Here is a 20,591-nt window from a genome sequence, read left to right on the forward strand (position 1 = left end):
GAATACTCCCTCCTCCTGTCAGAAGAGTCTGAACTCCGTGGTTTTGACAGGTAAAGGGTTGAAGACAGTCATATCACTCTGTTGTCAGGTTTTTTGGCTTGTTTGGAAAGTGTGTTGAGTTTGCAGAAGAAGAAGCGTACCTTGCTGCATGAGGGAGCCCACGCCAAACCAGAAGCTGTTGAGGAGCGTGAAGTTGTTCTCCACCACATCGGAGCCTGGGTTACACGGATGGGCATCGTACCACTCGTAGGGGCTGAACCTGAAGCAAGAACCAGAGAGTGTCTATGTGGTGTTTTTAATGTGCTTTAAGACAAACCATGTGTAAATTCATAAGTCGACACCATTGCTGAGTATTTTCTCCTTAAAACTGCAGTGAACCAAAGACACTTTCTTTGTTTTCTCTTCAATATGTCATTTTGGTGATCAAAGATTAGTTTTAAGGAATACAATTATTGACTACAGGGGGACTTTAAAGCTGTAGTTCTGGACCACAAATGACACCAAATTGATCTGTAATAAAAATGATTTCCCAAATTTTGAAACTTTGTGACATTTTGAATATTACTGGAGCAAGAGCCAGATTTGCATGAGCAAACACCACTTAGCGGTATATTTCTGTAATTTAGTCATTAATGTTTCATATCGTGAGATTTGCTAATAAAGTGCACGGTGTCCTTTAAGCAAAATGTATAAATGGCTTTTGATTCCTAACCATGAACACTTAGTATTAGAGTAGCACTTTACTTTAAACTAGACTTTACAATCGTTCCAGAGGCGTTTATAACCCCAGGGAAATGTATCACAGATTGGCCACTTCAGGGTATTTTGTTCAAATCATGGCAAGTATCTCACTTTCTGTGACAAGAGTGCAGTGTCTCAGCTCTTCTCAACAGCTTGTTAAACTATAACATAATTAACTCTGGACACTCCCTGCAACTGCAGATGTGTGTAATTTCCCTTTTAACACCTGTCCTTTAACATCGACAGTCTGGAAGCAGATGCTTCAGAAGATGAGAGATGCAGGTATTGTCAAGGGACTTGTTAGCAGAGCTCAAGCATCGTTGCAGAATTACACTGGTCTGTGTGCATGTTTTCACTCATTACCAGGGGAAAAAAGAATAGGAAATGTCTGCATGTCTGGTAATACATCACTGTGTATTACTTTCTCACTGTCTTATGTTAAAGATGATATGTTATGTAATTGTTTTAAAACTATCTCATAATCTTATTATACATAAATATGCCTTTCTCTGGCTGATTTCCCTGAAGAGTGCAAAACAATATACTTGAAAACATTGCTCTGTTTGTTTTAACATCCCGACCAGCTGGTATAGCAACACTGGCTCGACCAATGGCGTGAGTTTGGGGCTGGGCCATCTGTTTATTCAACCAATGGCAGACAGGGAGTGTTTTGGTAACATGTTTGACATTTTTTTTTTTTTTTTTTATTCAGTTTGGATACGCTTGTGTCACAGAAAATATACATTTCGCTTTGAAATATAAATAATAAGAAATAATTTGAAATACCCTTGATAATACATATATCCTGTACATACAATAGTTTCCATCTTCCATGTGGAACAAGCGCATTTCTTAAGCTAAAGATTTCAGAAAAAAACTGTCTGTATGGTCTTCATATTAGGACATCCTCCGACTCCAGTCATTTGTTAAAACAGCACCTCAGACTAAAATGCTCCAGGTCTCATGAAAAGCAATGTCAGGTTTCAGATCTCAGGTCTCATACAATAAAGCATTGGACGAAACAACTAAGACATAAAGGCATCAGACATAATACATTATTATCACAAAAAGTACTCTAGCACCTTCAAAAATCCATGTATCCCCTATAATACACTGGACAGTTTCATGTGCTGCCTGTGCCAATTGACAAAAGTTTAAATTGCATCTAATTATGGCAATATAATATATACTGTATGTTGCAGTTTTGTCGGATGCCTAATTGTACGAGACCTGAGAGCTGAAAGCTGGTGTGTTTTTCATGAGACCTGAAGCCTTTCAGTCTGAGGCATGAAGCAGTTTCACCAGACGGCTGAGGATCTCCTACAAGTACAGTGAGTCTGACTTCTGAAACGTCTCTAGTGTCTGAACTCTTCATTAATGGTCACTCTGAAAGGCCCTTCAGTGAGAGCGGCTAAACACTTCTGGTGCTCCTACAAATAATGACATCGCCACTCAAAGGACCCTCAAACAGGGTGTTAAAAACCTGTTTTGAAAGCAGTCTTTATATGATTGACTGGACTGCAAATTGTGTGATATTAACTTTTAATAGCAGTTTGATCTGTGTCAGCTTTTATGGCAACCCATCCTCACTCTCGCAATACAGACACCGAACGTCTCCTACCTACTGCTTTCAATGAGAAACCTTTGCTGTAAACAGACTGACGTGAACGGGCAAGGGATTTCACCAGACATGATATGTTGGTGTATGATTTTTAAAGTTTGAATGTATACTGACATAATTTGGCATTAACAGGCAGAGAAAAACACAGTCACAATAAGCTCTTTATTCCAAATATTCCAAACTGCAACATTGCAAGTCTTCAGAGGCCAATTATTTCTTTGTTACAAGCCTAAAATGTGTTCAATGTCCAAATCTACCATAATGCTCAAATTCAGTTCAAAAATCGCCGCCTGCCATTGGCTTTCCTGTGTCTCATGAACGATTGAGACATGCTCAAGTTCAGAGGGAAACATTTAGACATTCTATTAACAATGAGTAACATTGCAACTAATGTCAGCTAACTCTCATTAGAGTATTAGTAGACTGTTTGCTTAATATCTGCTAACTCTTTATTTTGATGCTCCTCAACAGACATTCTACTGTCTATAAGTAACTTTGCAAGTTCATTTCAACTTATTCTAGCAACCCGAACCAATACTGTAATGAGAGTTAGTTGACATGTAGGTGCAAAGTTGCTTGTAGTTAGTAGAATATCTGTTGGGGAGAATCAAAATTAAGAGTAACCGCATTCTCAGTTTCACTCTGTCTCACACAAAGCTATCGCATGGCTTTGACAGGTCTTACTATTCAGCAGGAATACTTCTATAGAGCTTTTTTGTCATTTTGTGAAGAAAATAATTGTGACTGTACTTTCATCTGCCTGTTACATGTTTAATATTGTAAAAAAGTTGGTAGGTTTAAAGCTTCTCTCTTCAAAGATATCTACACTGTAAATAAAAATATAATCTTTCTTACCTAAAAATATCAGAATATTTTAAGAAACTTCATGATGATAAAAAAAAAAAAAAAATTGACAGCAATGTTACTCATTAAAAGCAATGGGCTTTCGGGTATGTCAGTACACAGACGCTATAGGGCCTTTGGTGTCGTTATAACACACACACAACTATTGGACAAGCGGCAGTATCCGAGTGAGAATGGGTTACAACATACAGTATTCCTGTAGCTCTAACAATAAAGCATGGAACTAACAATGCCAAGTTCATGGGTTTGATTCTCAGGGAATGCATACATTGATTAAATACCTTAAAATAAATGTAAATCGACAAAATGCCAAATGTATGAATATTTATAAGTAAAGTCAACATTTTAACATGGTCCTTCAAAGCATTTGGACGAGCTACACAAAAAAGACGTGTGAAAGTCCTTAAAAACATATAAATTCAAGAGTCATCTGGAAACAATTGATTCTACAGCTTTTGTCAGGTTCAAATACATGTATTTAAGCAGTTTTTGTCTTTGTTCTTTTTTTTTTTTTTGCAAGATGACAAAATGGAATATGGGCTATTTGAAAATGTGGTTATTATTTTATTTTCTGATGATGTTGTTATGCAGGTGTTACACTCTTCTGAATATTTCCCATTTGCATGTAGCACTTAAGTACAGTTGCTAGGCAGTTGTCAAGCAGTTCCCTTTCAAGGGAACTCGAGCTGCGTCGAGACGCGGTGGGAACGCCCTGCGTGATTGCGTCGTGAAGCACGTGTATAATCAGTCCAATGGAAAGACGAGATGTCATAGTGACGTCACCGACCAGGAAACTATAAGGCAGCCCCGCTGACACAGATCGCGTTAGCTTCTGTGCCTTCAGCAAGCGCTCTCTGTATATCTGTCCCTGTCATATTTATTGTTGTCTGTCAAGCTCAATATATATATATCTATTATGGCGAATAAGCAAGAATACAGGCGTTGTGTTGTTCCCTGCCCTCGTTACATCACGGGTGGGGACACACATCTGCTTTGTGTTTTTTGTTTGGGAGTGGAGCATGCCCAGTCAGTTTTCGAGGGATCTGACTGTGAGCATTGTGTAAAGCTGTCCTTGCGGACGCTCCGCTCTCGCCGGGCGTTCTTTGAGGAGGACGGTTCGGTTCGCGTTCCCCGAGGTGCGGGTCCCGCTGCTGCCGAGGCACAGCGGAGGCTTTCATCTTGGGGTTCGCATATGGATTTAGTAGCGGGGCTTGAGACGGGCTCCGCCCTTTCTCAACCCTTACCTGCTGAATCCGGTGCTTCAGCCCAGGAAGGAGCCCGCGCTGCGGCTTCTCCTTCCCAGACTGAAGCACCAATGTTGCGACTATCCAGTTCTGAGGAACTGGATGTCGTCAGTGTTGAGCAAAATATTGATGAGTGTTCGCCAGCTCGTATTTCTGGGGATGAGGAGCTTATGGAGGTTTTAACTCGTGCTGTTGCCAAGTTAAATATTGAATGGCCATCTGATGATATTGAAACTGTGTCTAATAAAAGTCTTTTAGATGAACGTTTTTTGCCATCAAAATCACGACCTCCTCGTCGGGAACTGCCGTTTTTTCCTGATCTTCACACTGAGGTGTCTAGATCATGGATTAAACCGGCGTCTTTCAGAGTGCACAATCCACAAACACACAACTATAGTAATATTAAAGATATATCACACTATGGTTATTTGACGATGCCTCCGGCGGAAGAGACGCTTGCGAGCCATCTTTCCCCCGAGTCATCGTCATCACTGAAAGCCCCGACGTTACCCACCAAGCCATTAAAAGCTACATCAATGATGGTGGGTAAAGCATATTCGGCAGCAGGTCAGGCAGCAGCATGTTTACACACTATGTCGATTTTGCAAGCATATCAGGCTGACCTGCTGAGGGACATGGATGATTGTGAGGAAGTTAGTGCTGACGCAATTCGAGAATTGCGTCGGGCGACAGATCTATCTCTCCGGGCCACCAAGGAGACGGCAAAATCTGTGGGCCGTTCTATGGCAGCCCTGGTGGTCACGGAGCGTCATTTATGGTTAAATTTATCTGATATAAAGGATAAAGATAGATCTGTTCTTCTGGATGCCCCGCTTTCGCCTTCAAGTCTGTTCGGCGATGCTATAAATTGTGTTGTTGACAGATTCACTGAGTCAAAGAAACAGGCGGCGGCATTTCAGAGGTTTCTTCCTCGCCGATCCAGTGTCCCAGAGACTGCTGGGCGTAATGTTAAATCCGAGCAGTCTCGGCCGTCTACGAGCTCCGCACAGCACAGAGTGCAACAAAAACAGAGCGTCGCCTCTCGGGTTCCTCCTCAGTCTGGGGAGTCCAGGGGGCGGGCGCAGTTTAAGCCAGTTAGAGGTAGACAAGATCTGAGGACTGTCCTCTCTAGGAAGGCTTGGGACAAGAAGAAGTCCTGACGCCAGTGGTGTCAAAATGTTGAGGGTGGTCCCCTCAGGGGAGGGACGGTTTCGAGGGATCGTTCCTCCTCTGCGCCCGCTGGGGGGCGGCTCTCTGAGGAGAGTCGCAGCGCTGCCACATCGGTTGTTCCCTGCCGGTTCGCCGTTTCAGGGCACCGATGTGTCAGCGTCCCCGTACGATCCTCCGAGGAGGGTCGTAAAACGGTCAGTTCGGTTGTTCCCTGCCGGTTCGCCGCTTCAGGGCACCGAAATGTCTGTTCAACTAAATCCAGAGACCAGTCTCGAGAGACTGGTTCCCTTAGCAGAATTTCTGGTAGCGTGGAAACTTCTACCAAATATTTCTCAATGGGTCCTGCATATAGTGGAAAAGGGTTACAGAATTCAGTTCGGTTCTCGTCCGCCCAGATTTCAAGGAGTTCTGCCCACAGTGGTGGACTCCGAGCAGGCTCTGGTTATGGAGCAGGAAGTACTGACGCTTCTTCGAAAAGGAGCTATAGAAAGGGTTTCTCCTCCCAGCAGAGAGTCAGGGTTTTACAGCCGTTATTTCATTGTTCCAAAGAAGGATGGGGGGTTGCGTCCTATTCTAGATCTGCGGCAGTTAAACCGCAGAGTTCAGAAACTCAAGTTCAAGATGCTTACACTCAAACAGATTGTATCTCAGATTCAGTCCGAGGACTGGTTTGTCACAATAGACTTGAAGGACGCATACTTCCATGTATCTATTCATCCTCATCACAGGAAGTTCCTGAGGTTTGCTTTCGGGGGCGAAGCATACCAGTATCGGGTTCTTCCCTTCGGCCTAGGTCTATCACCCCGCACCTTTACAAAATGTGTGGATGCAGCTTTGGCTCCTCTAAGACTCCAGGGCATTCGCATATTAAACTATATAGACGATTGGTTGATTCTAGCTCAGTCAGAGCAGATGGCAGTTCGGCATCGAGGTGTCGTTCTGTCTCATATAGAGAAGTTGGGGTTGCGGCTCAACGCCAAAAAGAGTGTGCTCCTCCCAGCTCAGAGGACCACTTTTCTAGGCGTAATTTGGGATTCAACAACAATGCAGGCACGTCTGTCTCCTGCACGTATATCAGCGATTCTCACAGCCGTAAGAGGAATAAAACTAGGCCAGTCACTCACTGTAAAACAGTTTCAGAAACTGTTGGGGCTTATGGCAGCGGCGTCCAACGTAATTACTTTTGGCCTTCTGTACATGAGACCTCTGCAGTGGTGGCTCAGGACCAAGGGGTTTTCTCCGAGGGGAAATCCGTTTCGCATGATCAAGGTCACGCGGCGTTGCCTTCGTGCTTTGGTCATGTGGAAGAAACCTTGGTTCCTCGCCCAGGGCCCAGTGTTGGGGGCTTCTTGTCGACGCGTAACGCTTTCGACAGACGCTTCCCTCACGGGGTGGGGCGCAGTCATGAGCGGTCGCTCGGTGTCAGGTCTTTGGCAGGACCATCAACTGTCTTGGCACATAAATCGGTTAGAAATGATGGCCGTATTTCATGCTCTCAAATACTTCCTGCCAGACCTGAGAGGCCATCACGTGTTGGTCCGCACGGACAACACATCGGTGGTTTCGTACATCAACCATCAGGGGGGTCTGAGGTCTCGACTATTATGCAATCTGGCTCATCAGATCCTCCTATGGGCCCAGGGGAAATTACTGTCACTGAGGGCAGTATATATTCCAGGGCATCTGAATGTAGGAGCAGATATCCTGTCAAGGCAGGGGCTGAGGCCCGGGGAGTGGAGGCTTCACCCCGAGGTGGTGGAGCTCCTATGGAAGAAATATGGTCGAGCTCGAGTAGACCTTTTCGCATCATCAGATTCAACCCATTGTCCGCTTTGGTTCTCTCTCACACATCCAGCTCCTCTCGGACTGGATGCAATGGTGCAGGTGTGGCCGAGGCTACACCTGTACGGATTTCCCCCCGTATCGATGCTCCCGGGAGTTCTGGAGAGGGTTCGCCGGGAAGGGGCTCATCTACTGTTAATAGCCCCGTACTGGCCGACACGAGTCTGGTTCTCGGACCTAGTATCTCTTCTGGACGGCTCTCCGATGGAGATTCCCGTCAGGAGGGACTTGCTGTCCCAAGCAAGGGGCACGATATTTCACCCTCACCCAGAGTTATGGAAGTTGTGGGCTTGGCCTCTGAGGGGGCCCAGCTCATAGAATCCGGTCTCTCGACTGAGGTCATTGAGACCATCCTTCAATCCAGAGCTCCCTCCACGAGGAAACTTTATGCTTTGAAATGGAAATTATTTTCTACCTGGTGTGGAAATCGTAATTTGAATCCTGTTAACTGCCCTGTTGGTACAGTTCTCGAATTTCTACAAGACCGTTTCTCTGCTGGATTATCTCCTTCCACCTTAAAGGTGTATGTTGCTGCTATATCTGCTTATCACACCCCTCTGGCGGGCACTTCAGTTGGGAGAGATCCTCTAATTATTCGTTTTCTCCGTGGCACTTTGAGGTTGAGACCTGCATTGCACTCTAGAGCACCGGCATGGGATTTGGCCATTGTACTTGAGGGTCTGGCCTTGGCTCCCTTCGAACCCATCGAAGAGGTTTCAGAAAAGTTCCTCACTCTAAAAACTTTATTTCTTCTTGCTATTTCGTCTATCAAGAGAATTGGAGATTTACAAGCTTTGTCGGTGGCTCCATCATGTCTGGAATTTGCACCTGGTATGGTGAAGGCATTTCTTCACCCTAGACTAGGTTACATACCTAAGGTCCCTACTAATGTTGGGGGCCCAATAGTGCTGCAGGCCTTTTATCCTCCACCATTTAATACCCCAGACCAGGAAAACCTTAATCTGTTGTGCCCTGTGCGGGCGTTGGATGCTTACGTCCACAGAGCTGCCCTGTGGCGTAAATCGGAACAATTATTTGTCTGCTTTGGTGCACCTAAGAGAGGGTGCCCTGCATCTAAACAGATAATGAGCAAGTGGATAGTTGAGGCGATCTCACTTGCATATGAAGCGGCCGGACAGCCTTCACCTTTGACTGTTCGGGCCCATTCTACGAGGAGTATGGCGGCCTCTACGGCTTTAATTTCGGGAGTTTCCCTTCATGACATTTGTAATGCGGCAGGATGGTCTTCTCCGCATACATTTGTGAGGTTTTATGACTTGGACCTCTCCACTCCTGGGGTCAAATTGCTTGCTTCTTAGTATGCGCTTGGTACTTCATACAGAACAGGCACATCGTCATTATGGCATAGTGGGTATGGGGTTCCCACCGCGTCTCGACGCAGCTCGAGTTCCCTTGAAAGGGAACGTCTCAGGTTACGTATGTAACCCTGGTTCCCTGAGAGGGAACGAGACGCTGCGTCGCCTTGCCATACTTCCTGCATGCCCTGACCGACTTGCTTCAGGCTTTTTCAGAAGCTAACGCGATCTGTGTCAGCGGGGCTGCCTTATAGTTTCCTGGTCGGTGACGTCACTATGACATCTCGTCTTTCCATTGGACTGATTATACACGTGCTTCACGACGCAATCACGCAGGGCGTTCCCACCGCGTCTCGACGCAGCGTCTCGTTCCCTCTCAGGGAACCAGGGTTACATACGTAACCTGAGACGTTTTTTTATGTCCACAGAAATCCCACCAGAAAACCTCTTTGATATTCTAATCCCTAGGTAAGGTTTGGTCTCTTAGCCTTAGCAAACACCACTAATAATGCATAACTGCTTGCCCTTTGATGCTTTACTGAGTGAATTCAAAGCAAATTTCTCAAGGTGCCATGAAGGTTAATAGTCACAGTGTGTTGTCGCTCACCTGGCGATGACGAAGAGGACACAGCTGACTCCCAGGTAGGCCAACAGAATGTAGATCCAGATATCAGGAGTCATGGGGTCCAGGAACGAGAAGAAGCCGGAGTTGGTGCTGTTGGGTCTACGGTACAGGATACTGATGCCGGTGTTCAGGAAAGGTTTGGAGAAGTCGATAGCTTTCTCCCGCATATAGGTGATTGTGAGTGGAGCCACGGCAAGGTCAGCCCTCTAGGGGACAGACAAACAAACAAACAAACAAAATGAATTGAAGACGTGTTTGGAAACAAACAACATAAAATTGACAGTCTAGTCAATGCTATTCTTTGAAATTCAACATGAAACCATACCGTAACGTGACATATTTTCAAATGAAACAGGATCTCTTGAACTTGAACTTGACTAGACATCACGAATTAACTGTATCATGAAAAGTGCAACAAATTTTCTGAAAAACGATACTAGTTTGCTTCTTGCACGTTTCACTGCACTTTCAAAATGAAATGCGTTCAGAACAGAATCTTGATCCAAATGTCCAAAACAGAATCTGGCAAAAAAAAAAAAAAAAAACATATTGCAGCAGTTTGGAAATGAAATGTCCAGTGGGTGGCTTTGAAAATAACGTAGCATCTACACTAAACTCTACACTAAACCTAACCGATAGTGTTAAATTGCTCTATTCTGATCACTATTGTGGACATCAGTGTTTATTTCTGAACTATAATCTTTTATACCAGTACTTCTGTGATAATCTGAATTATTGTATGACAGAAATCTGATACTGTGTGTTTGAAAAGACTGTTTGTGAAGCTGTTTAATACCTAAACATGACATCTGCTCTCTGGTCAGCAGCAGCGCAAACTCACATCCGAATGTTCTGGTATGATTTTGTCAATGGTTTAATAGACAGAGTTGACTCGTTGTCATTTGGTGGGTGTTTGAATCGAGATAGCAATCTTTTAACAAATAATCATGCATGTCTAGTGTTCGCTAAAGCAACAGTACAGAGCATGTTAGCTGCTTCTACAAGTCTTTGAGCTCTTTTATTGCGATTGGTGTTTCTCAGGACTAGTGAATGCTTCACATCAGAAGTGCAATGCTGCGCAAAAATAAGTCGTTATAAATAGATAATCTACCCCTATAATCATAACTTGAGTAAAAAGGATTGAAGTTTGTTGGTTTTCACTAGTGTTCCTTTGAGATGGAAACGGCAGTAAACTGTGTGTTTAGGTACATTTTTCCAGTGAGTCTGTGTTGGAAAAGTGCGAGTTACTGCACATTCACGAGTTTGCAGTCATTTATAAAAGATTATGGTGACACTTTACAATAAAGTTCATTAGTTAAAATTGAAAAATACTTCTTCAGCATTTATTAATTTCAACATTTACTAATACATTATTAAAATCAAAGGTTGTATTTGAAAAAATGTGTTAATGCACCATGAACTAACATGAACAAACAATGAACATCTGCATTTGTATTAACTAACATTAATAAAGATGAATAAATACTGTAACAAATGTATTGCTCATGGTTAGTTCATGTTAGTAACTGTAATACATTAACTAATGTTAACTAATGAACCTTATTGTAAAGTGTTACCAAGATTATTCCTTTCCTGAAATACAACAACGATTACAAACTTTTTGTTTTGTTGTGTTTCCTAATAATGCGCACAGATGAAACCATTCACAATAAGACTCGGGGTGTGTATTAGGAAAGTGAATAGAGGCCATTTTGATTTCATGATTTTATGAAGAAAAGAAAAAAATAACTATTAAAATTGATAAAGTCCTATGTTTGAAAAACCATTGTTAATTTTTAATGAAAGTATCTAGGCTCTGTACTAATGTTGATGCAATTACAGGCTGTATGACAAAACAGAGCAATATATAATCATGATATAACTGATAATGTTACCAGAAATGATGTGAAAAGGTCCTTCTTGTGAGAAATAAAGATATGACAGCATACAAACCATTCTGTCACACTCCGAAACACGGGCAAATTCACACCCCAGAGGCTCAAAGTCAGTATTGCCAAGGTGACTCAACTGTTGAAACAAGTGGCCTAGTTTCCGCGCTGTCTGCTATTCCATTCCCTCCCTCTCGATGAATCGCGAGAGCAGGGAGGCGTTCGCTCGCTGATATCTGGATGCATATTTAGAAGGTCACCATTTACATCGCCTTACCCTGCTTCCTTCTCTCCAGGGTTGGACAGGAGGTTAATGAAACCAGCTGCTCGGTGCACGCTTCACCGAGTCCTTCCTCAGAACATGATGAAACTCGCAAAGGGGTTCAGACTCCGGTTTTACAAAATACTGCAATCCAACCACCATGAACTGAAGTATTTTCATCACAACGTGATGTCCTTGCTTTCTTCTACCACACTTTCTGTGACATTTCATTGCTGTGACCCGTACTGGTTGAATTGTATTGCCTTTCTTTGTATTGTTCCGTCTCTCCTGCAGGCTTTGGTCTCTTTCTTCTGGACAGTGGTTATGAAAAGAGCCTTAAAAATATAGTGCGGCGTGTGGCTAACAAGGAGAAAGGAAGAAAACCAAGAGAAAGGAAACCTCCAGTGTGTCCACTGCCTGCAATCTCTTTAAATATTTAGATTAACAACCCACATGTTTTTCTTTTGTCCTCTCGCAGTGACCATTCAAGACACACGGACTCTCGCGCAGGAAAAGGAAATCCCTGCTGAAAACACTAGCATGATGTGTTCGAAACAAAGGCGTGGGCGTTGATTTCGCTGAATCATGGGAGTTGTTCGTCTTCATCTCTACAGCCGGTGGAGAATACGACAGAAATCATATTCATGGATGACCGGTAATGTATTAAAGATTTATTAACATTACGAAAGCCGTTAGCAATTAGCAATTGCTAATGAGAGACGAGCACGACACGGCGGTGGAGCTTTTATTACACCGTTTTATCATATTAGATATATTTGAGTGTGTTGAAAGTTGTTATAATGCTGTGCGTTCGCTCGTTAGCTACTATATGAGACACTATGTTGCACACTGCAGTGAGCGTGATCGATATTAGACGTGGTAAAACATGGTACTCGCGGTAATCAAGAAAACGAGATTTAAACAGAAAGACTAACTGTGTTGAGCTGTATAGCTGTGATTAGTTTTCTGTCGATAAATGTATTCAAACAGTTGCTCGCCTGTCTAATAAAACATATAATATATTAATGCATATTTGATGTTTCCATGGTTTCTACAAAACAAAACCGGAAATCGAGGGAAACGCGATTGTCTGATGTTATTGACGCGGTCCGTGTCCTGGTTAAAATTGCTTATTTCTCTGGATTTAAACATTCTTAGAAACATTTGGGATAATGTAAGTACACAAGTCAACAAAGTATATAACACTGTTCTAGTGGTTTTTGGATCCAAAAATCTTACATATTGTGCCTTTAAGGCATTGAGCTATTGAGCATGAATTAATGCATACTAGTGGACCTGTATTATAAAGTGTTATCAGTTATTCTTATGTTTACTTTATAAAAATCAGTGCAGATTTCGCAGCAAAAGACACGTGAAGCACGAGCTGAAGATGTACGATTGTACAATTATACTACACTGTAAAAAGTGAACAGTTGGATCAACTTAAAAAAAAATACTTCAATTGGTAACACCTAAAGAAATTAAGTTTTCTCAACTTAAATTATCACGTTTTTCATGATAAAACATGATCATTTAAGTTGAGAAAACTTAATTTCTTTAGGTGTTACCAATTGAAGTAATTTTTTTAAGTTGATCCAACTATTCACTTTTTACAGTGTAAAACCTATTTTACTTGCTAAAAAAAGTCTAAACTATCAATCAGATGACAGAAGGACTGTAGTAAATAAAGTGTGCATCAGGTTTAAGGGGTCATCAGATGCAAAATTTGGATGCAGTTGCTCATTATCATTTAAAGAGACATGCACCGAAACGGGTCGCTGAGCTGTTTTTGAGGAGGTAAAAGAGTGTTGTTTTACACAACCATTGAGGAATTTTAATCAAAGTATGTTACAAACTTTACATGAAGACCCTAAAGAATCATCCCAACTTGTGGAAAATGGGCATCCGATGACCCCTTTAATAATGTTGATTATTTAGATCCTGACTTGCCTCTAAATGATCAACATGATCAAAGCTTTGCTGATTTGCGAATCAAATATGATACAGTACGCTTTATAGGGGTTAACATCATGGATATAATACACATTCATTATCATTCATGCTGTATTAGAGTAGTTAAACCGCTTTAGCTAATATCATACAGCAACGGTCTCCTTTAACAAGGAGGTTACCAAATTTTATAGCGGGACTGTCATTTTATAAAAACAAATGCATTTGGATGAGAGAGAGATAATTATGCCAAAGCCACAGCCAGGTTTGAGACACAATATCAATATTCGCTCATGGACAATGGACATGTCAATATCTTCTGTGATAATCCTTTAAGGACTTTGTCTTTGCTTGTCAGGTCGTAACGAGAATGATTTAGCTTGGCAAAGTGCTCAGGACTGTGAAATGTATTAAAAGGTCCTACATAGTCCAAGTCAAAGTTAGTACAGCGAGACAATGAGCCAGCGCTGGTACATAACCTTCCGGCTTATCCACCGGAGCAAAGATTAATTACTATAACAGGAAGAAATGACATGCTAAGGCAGCCATTAATACTGGCATGGCTGGATGATTAATGAGATCATCAATTATAACTAAATCAAGTATAATAAGCCTGTTGCATCATTTAGCGCTTCCCCACCGTGACCTTTAGCTCTGGAGTGGGATTTGTGGCCACTTTTAGAAAAAAGAGAAAAATAAACTGTGATGTCCTACTTGACACAACAGTCCTTATGACTTTAATTAATATCCAGTTGAGTATTTAAGAAGCGCTCATTTTCTTTAGCATTACAGCTTATCGAATGCTGCTCCCCACCATAAAATAAACACAACATAAATATTTAAAGCTCTTGTCTTTATTTGGATATCATATATTCCTGGAGTCTCCTGGAAAGTGTCTCCGATCTAACTCCCGCGAGTGATCCATAGTCTCCCAGAAATCTGTCACTGTCACTGCAGCAGTCATAACACTTTCTCAATTTCCGTGTAACAAGAAAAGAGAATATATATTGTAAATCTATTATTGATTACTGTTGATAAATGTATTGCTGATTATTATATAGATTATTATGATACATTATATGTCCTGTGTGGCGAGCAGGACGAGGCAGAGGGCCGCGAGAGAGCGGCGCGAGGTCGGTGGCGTGATTACTGATGAGCGACACCCCTTGAGACGCACCGGTCTCGTAGCATAAAGGAGGAGCGACGACAGTGAAGAGCGAGAGAGGACCAGGCCTGGACTCATGTTGTGTTTTGTTTATGTTTTATTATATGTGACAGCAGTCGTCCATGAGGGGCTGCTGTCTTTTACTTTCGTTTTGTATTTGTATTTCTTTTGGAATGTTCGCTGGTTTCCGCCTCCTTCTTCCCATAACATCTAACTACGTTACATCCTGATTGAAAAAATTGGTCGCATTCACCAACCAAAAACCATATATACACAATATGTGTGAAATGTGCAGACTAATGTTTTCATGAACAAATCAGGATTCATCAGTAATTTTTATACTAATATATATTTAAAATTTACCAAAACAAATCAAATTATGAAAAAAATGATCAACAACTGAAACGTGTGAAGTATTATATAGAGAGTGTATTGTGTCTGCCAATGCCCTTTTATGGCTATAGATGGGCGTGTTTTATTCAAATAACTAACCTTGTGCATCCATTTTCAGTCTTGATTTTGTTTTTGGGCTCTTCTAGAGCAGGTTTTAATGCTTCAATGTTCAAAAACACATTATTTCCTCATATTCTCCATTGTTGCAGCTCATCTCTTTCCCAGTCTGTCAGTAACGCTCTGGGGTGCGTTTCCCGAAAGCATCGTTGGCCAACTATGGTCGCAAGTTCATCGCAATGTCCATTGAACTCTATTGGTAACGACGGAACTTGCGACCATAGTTGGCCAACGATGCTTTCGGGAAACGCACCCCTGTTTAGTTCCTGTCTCTATGAAGCCCCTCCCTCTGATTGGTCGGCTGGAGCAGTGTGTTGTGATTGGTCGAGTGCTTTGAGTGTGTTTGGGAAATGTCCCGCCCCTTTCCATAACCGCCAGTTTCAACACACTACTAACAAACTCAACCAGGCCCCGCCCCTTTATTCTGCGTATTAATTATTTAAATGAGGAATATTGTGACGTGTTCGTTCCCGGAAGAAACTCAAGACTACAATGGAGGCGATTCAGGAGTTCAGAAACACTGACACTGATATAGAGAAGAACTGGGACTTTTCAGAGCTTTTGCTGCTCAAACAGCAACATTACACACTAAAGACTGATGAACACGGGAAAAAGCTGATAGGTGCTCTTTAAGTCATGTGTACGTGACATTTGTTTTTGATGAGATGATCTCCTGTGCGTATAAGAATGAATACTCAATTATTAGTGAATGTGACCCAGTGATTTTTGGCAGCGGGACTCCTCTCTCTGACATTTTGTTTTTTGATTTTGTTTTATTTCTACGGCATTTCTGTTTATCCTTCATTATACGGTGCTTGTTGACCTACAAAGACGAATGAAGACGTCTGACTTATTTTGATAAACCTACAAGAGCACTGTACCGTTAAATAGATGTACTAGGGCAAAGGCGTTTGGTAATTCAGTTATGAAACCATGATTTATGAGAACACGCAGGGTGACAGCTAAAATGTATCACCCTATGATTTAATGGCACTTTATCAGCCGAAAACAACCCCGTACTAATCCGTTGCTGCTCGTTGTCTTCTTTAAATCTGCGAGCCCTCGATGGATGACCCCACACGCGTATGTCACGGGCAGCAATAACACACACTCATCGTGTAAAGAACAATACCGAAGTAATGAAAATTCTGTAAGAGCTAATAAAAATACTGATGAAAATAAATTGAGCTGATAAATAACTTTGACAAGAGCCATTAATAACAGCCTCTCAGTTCCCCGTTCTCTCTCAACACGGGCTCTCGAGCAACCGAGTTCTTGTCTATAACTGAAAATAGTCCGTGTTTCATGCAGCTTATTCTGACACAGGCAATCAGAAGTTCATCGAAATAACTTCGGAAATCTCATTCCATTAAAAAAATTTCCTTCTGCGCTCAAGTCTTAAATTGTTTTCATGAGAGGCTCAAGCTGCAACATTTGGTGAGAATCGGTTGAGAAATCACCGAGTCCATAAATCCGTCTTCAGAGATAAGGCTTTGAGTTTACTCACATGAAAACACTCTATCTAGCTCAGCCTCGTGTGGCAGGCCGAGGTCAGGTCCCAGAGCTTGTTTCTTAGTTTGCTTTTCAGGTCTGCTGATTCCAGATCAGCTTATCTATATAGACAGCAGCAAGAAGGGCACTCAGCCGCAAAATGAGTGCTCCTAAAAATACACACGCACCTTCGATACTGCGCAGGCCATCTGATAAGGCTCAAGTATACTACACACCCATTGAGCCCGAGGCTTAAAACATTCGTTGGGAAACTAAAACTGGTCGAATTCTCAAGAGGGATATTTATAGAAATGCAATGATTAGAAACACCATGAGATCACAGGCAGATGAAGCTGAGAGTCGGAGTTTGGCTGTGGTAACTATTGCAAGTGAGCTTGTTTATTCATTTTGACACGTTCATAAGCGACCGCCAAGCCCATTTGTATTCACCGGTTTAGTGTGTAACCTGCCATCAGTAAATGAAGATCCAGCAGCCCCGGCGCGGAAACTAATCTGGTATTACCTCTGATTGTGGGCGACGAGAACCTCGTTCACACGGATCTGCGAAAACGACTAAAAACGCTGTATTCTGCTGCCATGCCAGTAGATGGCGATGTCTCTTTGTAAAGAAACACCACATAGATAGACTGAACACGTCACACGATTGTGCATGACCTCACCGTTTTCACAGATTTGAAATCCGTTTTCTAAAGTTTGCATTTCCAGGCCCCAAAATGCAGTTTTCGTATAAATTAACGAAAATTAAAAGTTTTCCATTTTTAGTTGAAAACGGTGTCGTGTAAACAGCGCCTCATTGTCTTGTTTGTCTCTTCTTAAATTAGACTATACCTAAAGGTATCTCACAAAATATTGAGATACTCTAGATTCTGTTTAGTTATACTAGAAGAATAATTAACATTATTAATCCAGCTAAAAAAAGATGACTCATTGGTAACACCTCACAATAAAGTCCCATTAGTTAACATTAGTTAATGCATTAACTAATATTAACTAACAATAAGCAATACATTTGTTGCAGTTACATTTGTTACAAGGCCATAGTATTAACAGATCTTTATTTGAATTATGTATTACTAAATGTTGCAATTATCCAATGTAGTTAATGTTAACAAATAGAACCGTATTGTATAGTGTTACCAATTTATTTGCTCTTAGCGATAGTTTTCATTATCCATGTCATTTTTTATAAAGCGAAAACTCTATATCAAAACTATAAACACTATTTTTTGTTTGACTCAAGCGGCAAATATATTAATAATCCTTTGAAACCCGTAGCATGTGCTCATGTAGAATGTAACACTAGCATTGGAAAACCCTCACAATGCCATCACACCCAGTTATCACCACAACACAGTTAACACGGTTATCACTATCCCAACACTAGTATGAAAAATGGTTCACACACTAGTCAGAACCTCACAATGTATAACAATACAACAGACGGGTCCATTGGCTTCCAAAAAGGGCTTAAATTAGGGAAAAGGTACAGAAACGTGGAAGCAAGGAGAATTGGAATTGCAGAATCCAGTCATAAAAATGGAATTTACAGTGTCATGGAATTTGCAAATCCATGAAAATCCATTAAAAAGTTAAAACACTCAATCAAATCACGATATGGACGAGTATATGTGAATATTAAAGTGCATATACATATATACACACATGTTTATTTTTTTGTAAATGTTTTTTTTTTTTTTTTTTTGGTAAAAGTTTGTGATTTTCACATCTGTTGCTTTGATTGCATGTTTATAGTCTTGAGAAATGTGTTGATTTTTTGGGAAATGTGTCTTAGCAATTTAGGAAAAGCTGTGCTTTCTTCAAGCCACATGTCCATCTCCTTTCCTTTTTGCTTAGTCAAACAGAAGCCCCATCACACATTTACACATATCTATCAGCCAGTGTTTGTTTCGTTTAGCTGAACTCAGCTGAGGTTCCCCGAAATGTGAGGATTCACTGTTGTGACATGTTTTCTCTCTGCTGTATGTTTTTTTGATGCACAACACTGGATGTCCATATTGTCTCACTGCTCGCTCTACACTCATTAGTTGACTCTGTCTGCCCGTGTCAGTGTGTCGGCAGCTCTCCTCGAATCGTGCGGGAGTGAACACACGTTATTGCTGTGAGGGAGTGAGGGTTCGAGACTACAGTCCTGAAAGCACAGGCCCTGTTTGGACTGAATAATTGCCTCACGCATACAGTACAACACTGGCTCAGTAAGATGTCCCTCGAATCCCTGCAGTGTGGTGTATAACAAATCATAGATCATTTGTCATACAATTGCATTTGGATATTTTAAACAAGATTTACAGTAAGGTTAATAGACAAACTACCATTCAAAAGTTTGGGGTCAGTAAGATAATACGTTTTAATGAAAGATAAGTTTTAATGTTTTTGAATTAAATCTCTTCTGCTCACCAAGGCTGCATTTATTTGATTAAAATACAGTATATACAGCAATATTGTGAATTATTATAACTGGTATGTGATTTCCTTCAGAAATCATTCTAATATGCTGATTTCTGCTGCTTCATATATTTTTTTTGGAAACCATGATACTTTTTTTCAGGTTTCTTTGATGAGCAGAAAGTCCAAAAGAATTTATTTGAAACAATTTTTTTGTAACAATGTAAAATAATATACTGTCAATTTTGTTCAATTTAAGGTATATATCCTTGCAAAAAAAAAAAAAAAAAAAAAAAATTGTTCAAAACAAAAAAGAAGTATATCATTGTATATCAGTGGATTATATGGTGAAAGACAGTAGTTTCTGCCACAGAGTAAAAAATTAAAAAGGTAATTGCGACTTTTATCTCACAATTTTGACTTTTTTCTCACAATTGCGTAATATAAAGTCAGAACTGTGTGATATAAAGTCGCAATTCTGAGGAAAAAAAGTCAGTCTTTTTTTCCTTAGAATTGGACTTTATAACTTGTTTCTGAGAAAAGATGTCAGAATAGCGTGATATAAACTCGAAACTGCGAGAAATAAAGAAGTTTATATATTAATATATTAGTATATTAGTAGTATATTAGTTTATAACGCAACAGAGTTTATATCATGCAATTCTGACTTTATACCTTGCAATTCTGATAAATAAAGTCAGAATTGTGAGATAAAAAGTCGCAATTATCTTTTAAAATGTTTTATTCTGTGGCGGAAACAAGCTTCCATAATTTCAAACTCTGAACAGTAATGATCATTTTTGAAATGTGTTATAATATGAGTGACATTTCATTAAATTTGTACATCTTATACTTTTTCACCTTCAGCAATACACACACACACACACATCTCCATGTTTGACTCCTCCAGCCATAATCCGTTTGTTCCCCTGAAGGTGACTGCAGTCAGGCCGGATCTGGCCGAAGCACAGGGAAGATTAAGTGGCGCTGCAGTAAGTCACCTCTCCCAACCCTTCCAGCACCTCACCATTGACTCCCACCATATGACTTCCTCCACTAAATGCCACTTAAGCTATTACAGCTCTGCAGCCGCGGGCTTCTGGTGACCTGAGAGGGTGAGGACAGCGAAAGGGCGATGGGATGAGAAGCCCATTCCTGAGACAGGACACCCCAAGCCTGACAGCACTGAGACTGGAGAGAATGGGCTCGGTGAATCAGCTTTCAGAATTGTCTAGTTCTGCTGACTCGATAGAGACGTTTAAACGTGTATTCGCTGTGGCAGCACTTGCCGCTGCGTCTTCGCGGCATGTCAATGTGATCCAGGTGTGTTCTGTCACCTTTGCGGCACGCGTTTTGTGAGCGGAAGCAGTATTGGAGCGAGCAACACGTTTAGTTAATTGCATTATTGTGTCATCTTGGCATTTTGTTTAGACATCAGAAAACAAGATGAAAGGCTTTATTAAAGTGAAAGGCAAAA

At 41.3% G+C, this 20,591-nt stretch overlaps 1 protein-coding gene across 1 annotated transcript in view; it reads right to left on the minus strand.

Moving 5' to 3' along the window:
- grik3 (glutamate ionotropic receptor kainate type subunit 3) overlaps positions 1 to 20,591 on the minus strand; it is a 158,276-nt gene that overhangs the window by 21,358 nt on the left and 116,327 nt on the right. Inside the window, exons 11-12 of the mRNA XM_079895075.1 lie at positions 9,406 to 9,629; positions 141 to 259 (exon numbers count right to left, since the gene is read on the minus strand). Coding sequence (XP_079751201.1) covers positions 141 to 259; positions 9,406 to 9,629 — 343 coding nt within the window. The remainder of the gene's footprint in view (positions 1 to 140; positions 260 to 9,405; positions 9,630 to 20,591) is intronic.

This window comes from Squalius cephalus, assembly GCF_949319135.1.
Source record: "Squalius cephalus genome assembly, chromosome: 15".
NCBI lineage: Eukaryota > Metazoa > Chordata > Actinopteri > Cypriniformes > Leuciscidae > Squalius > Squalius cephalus.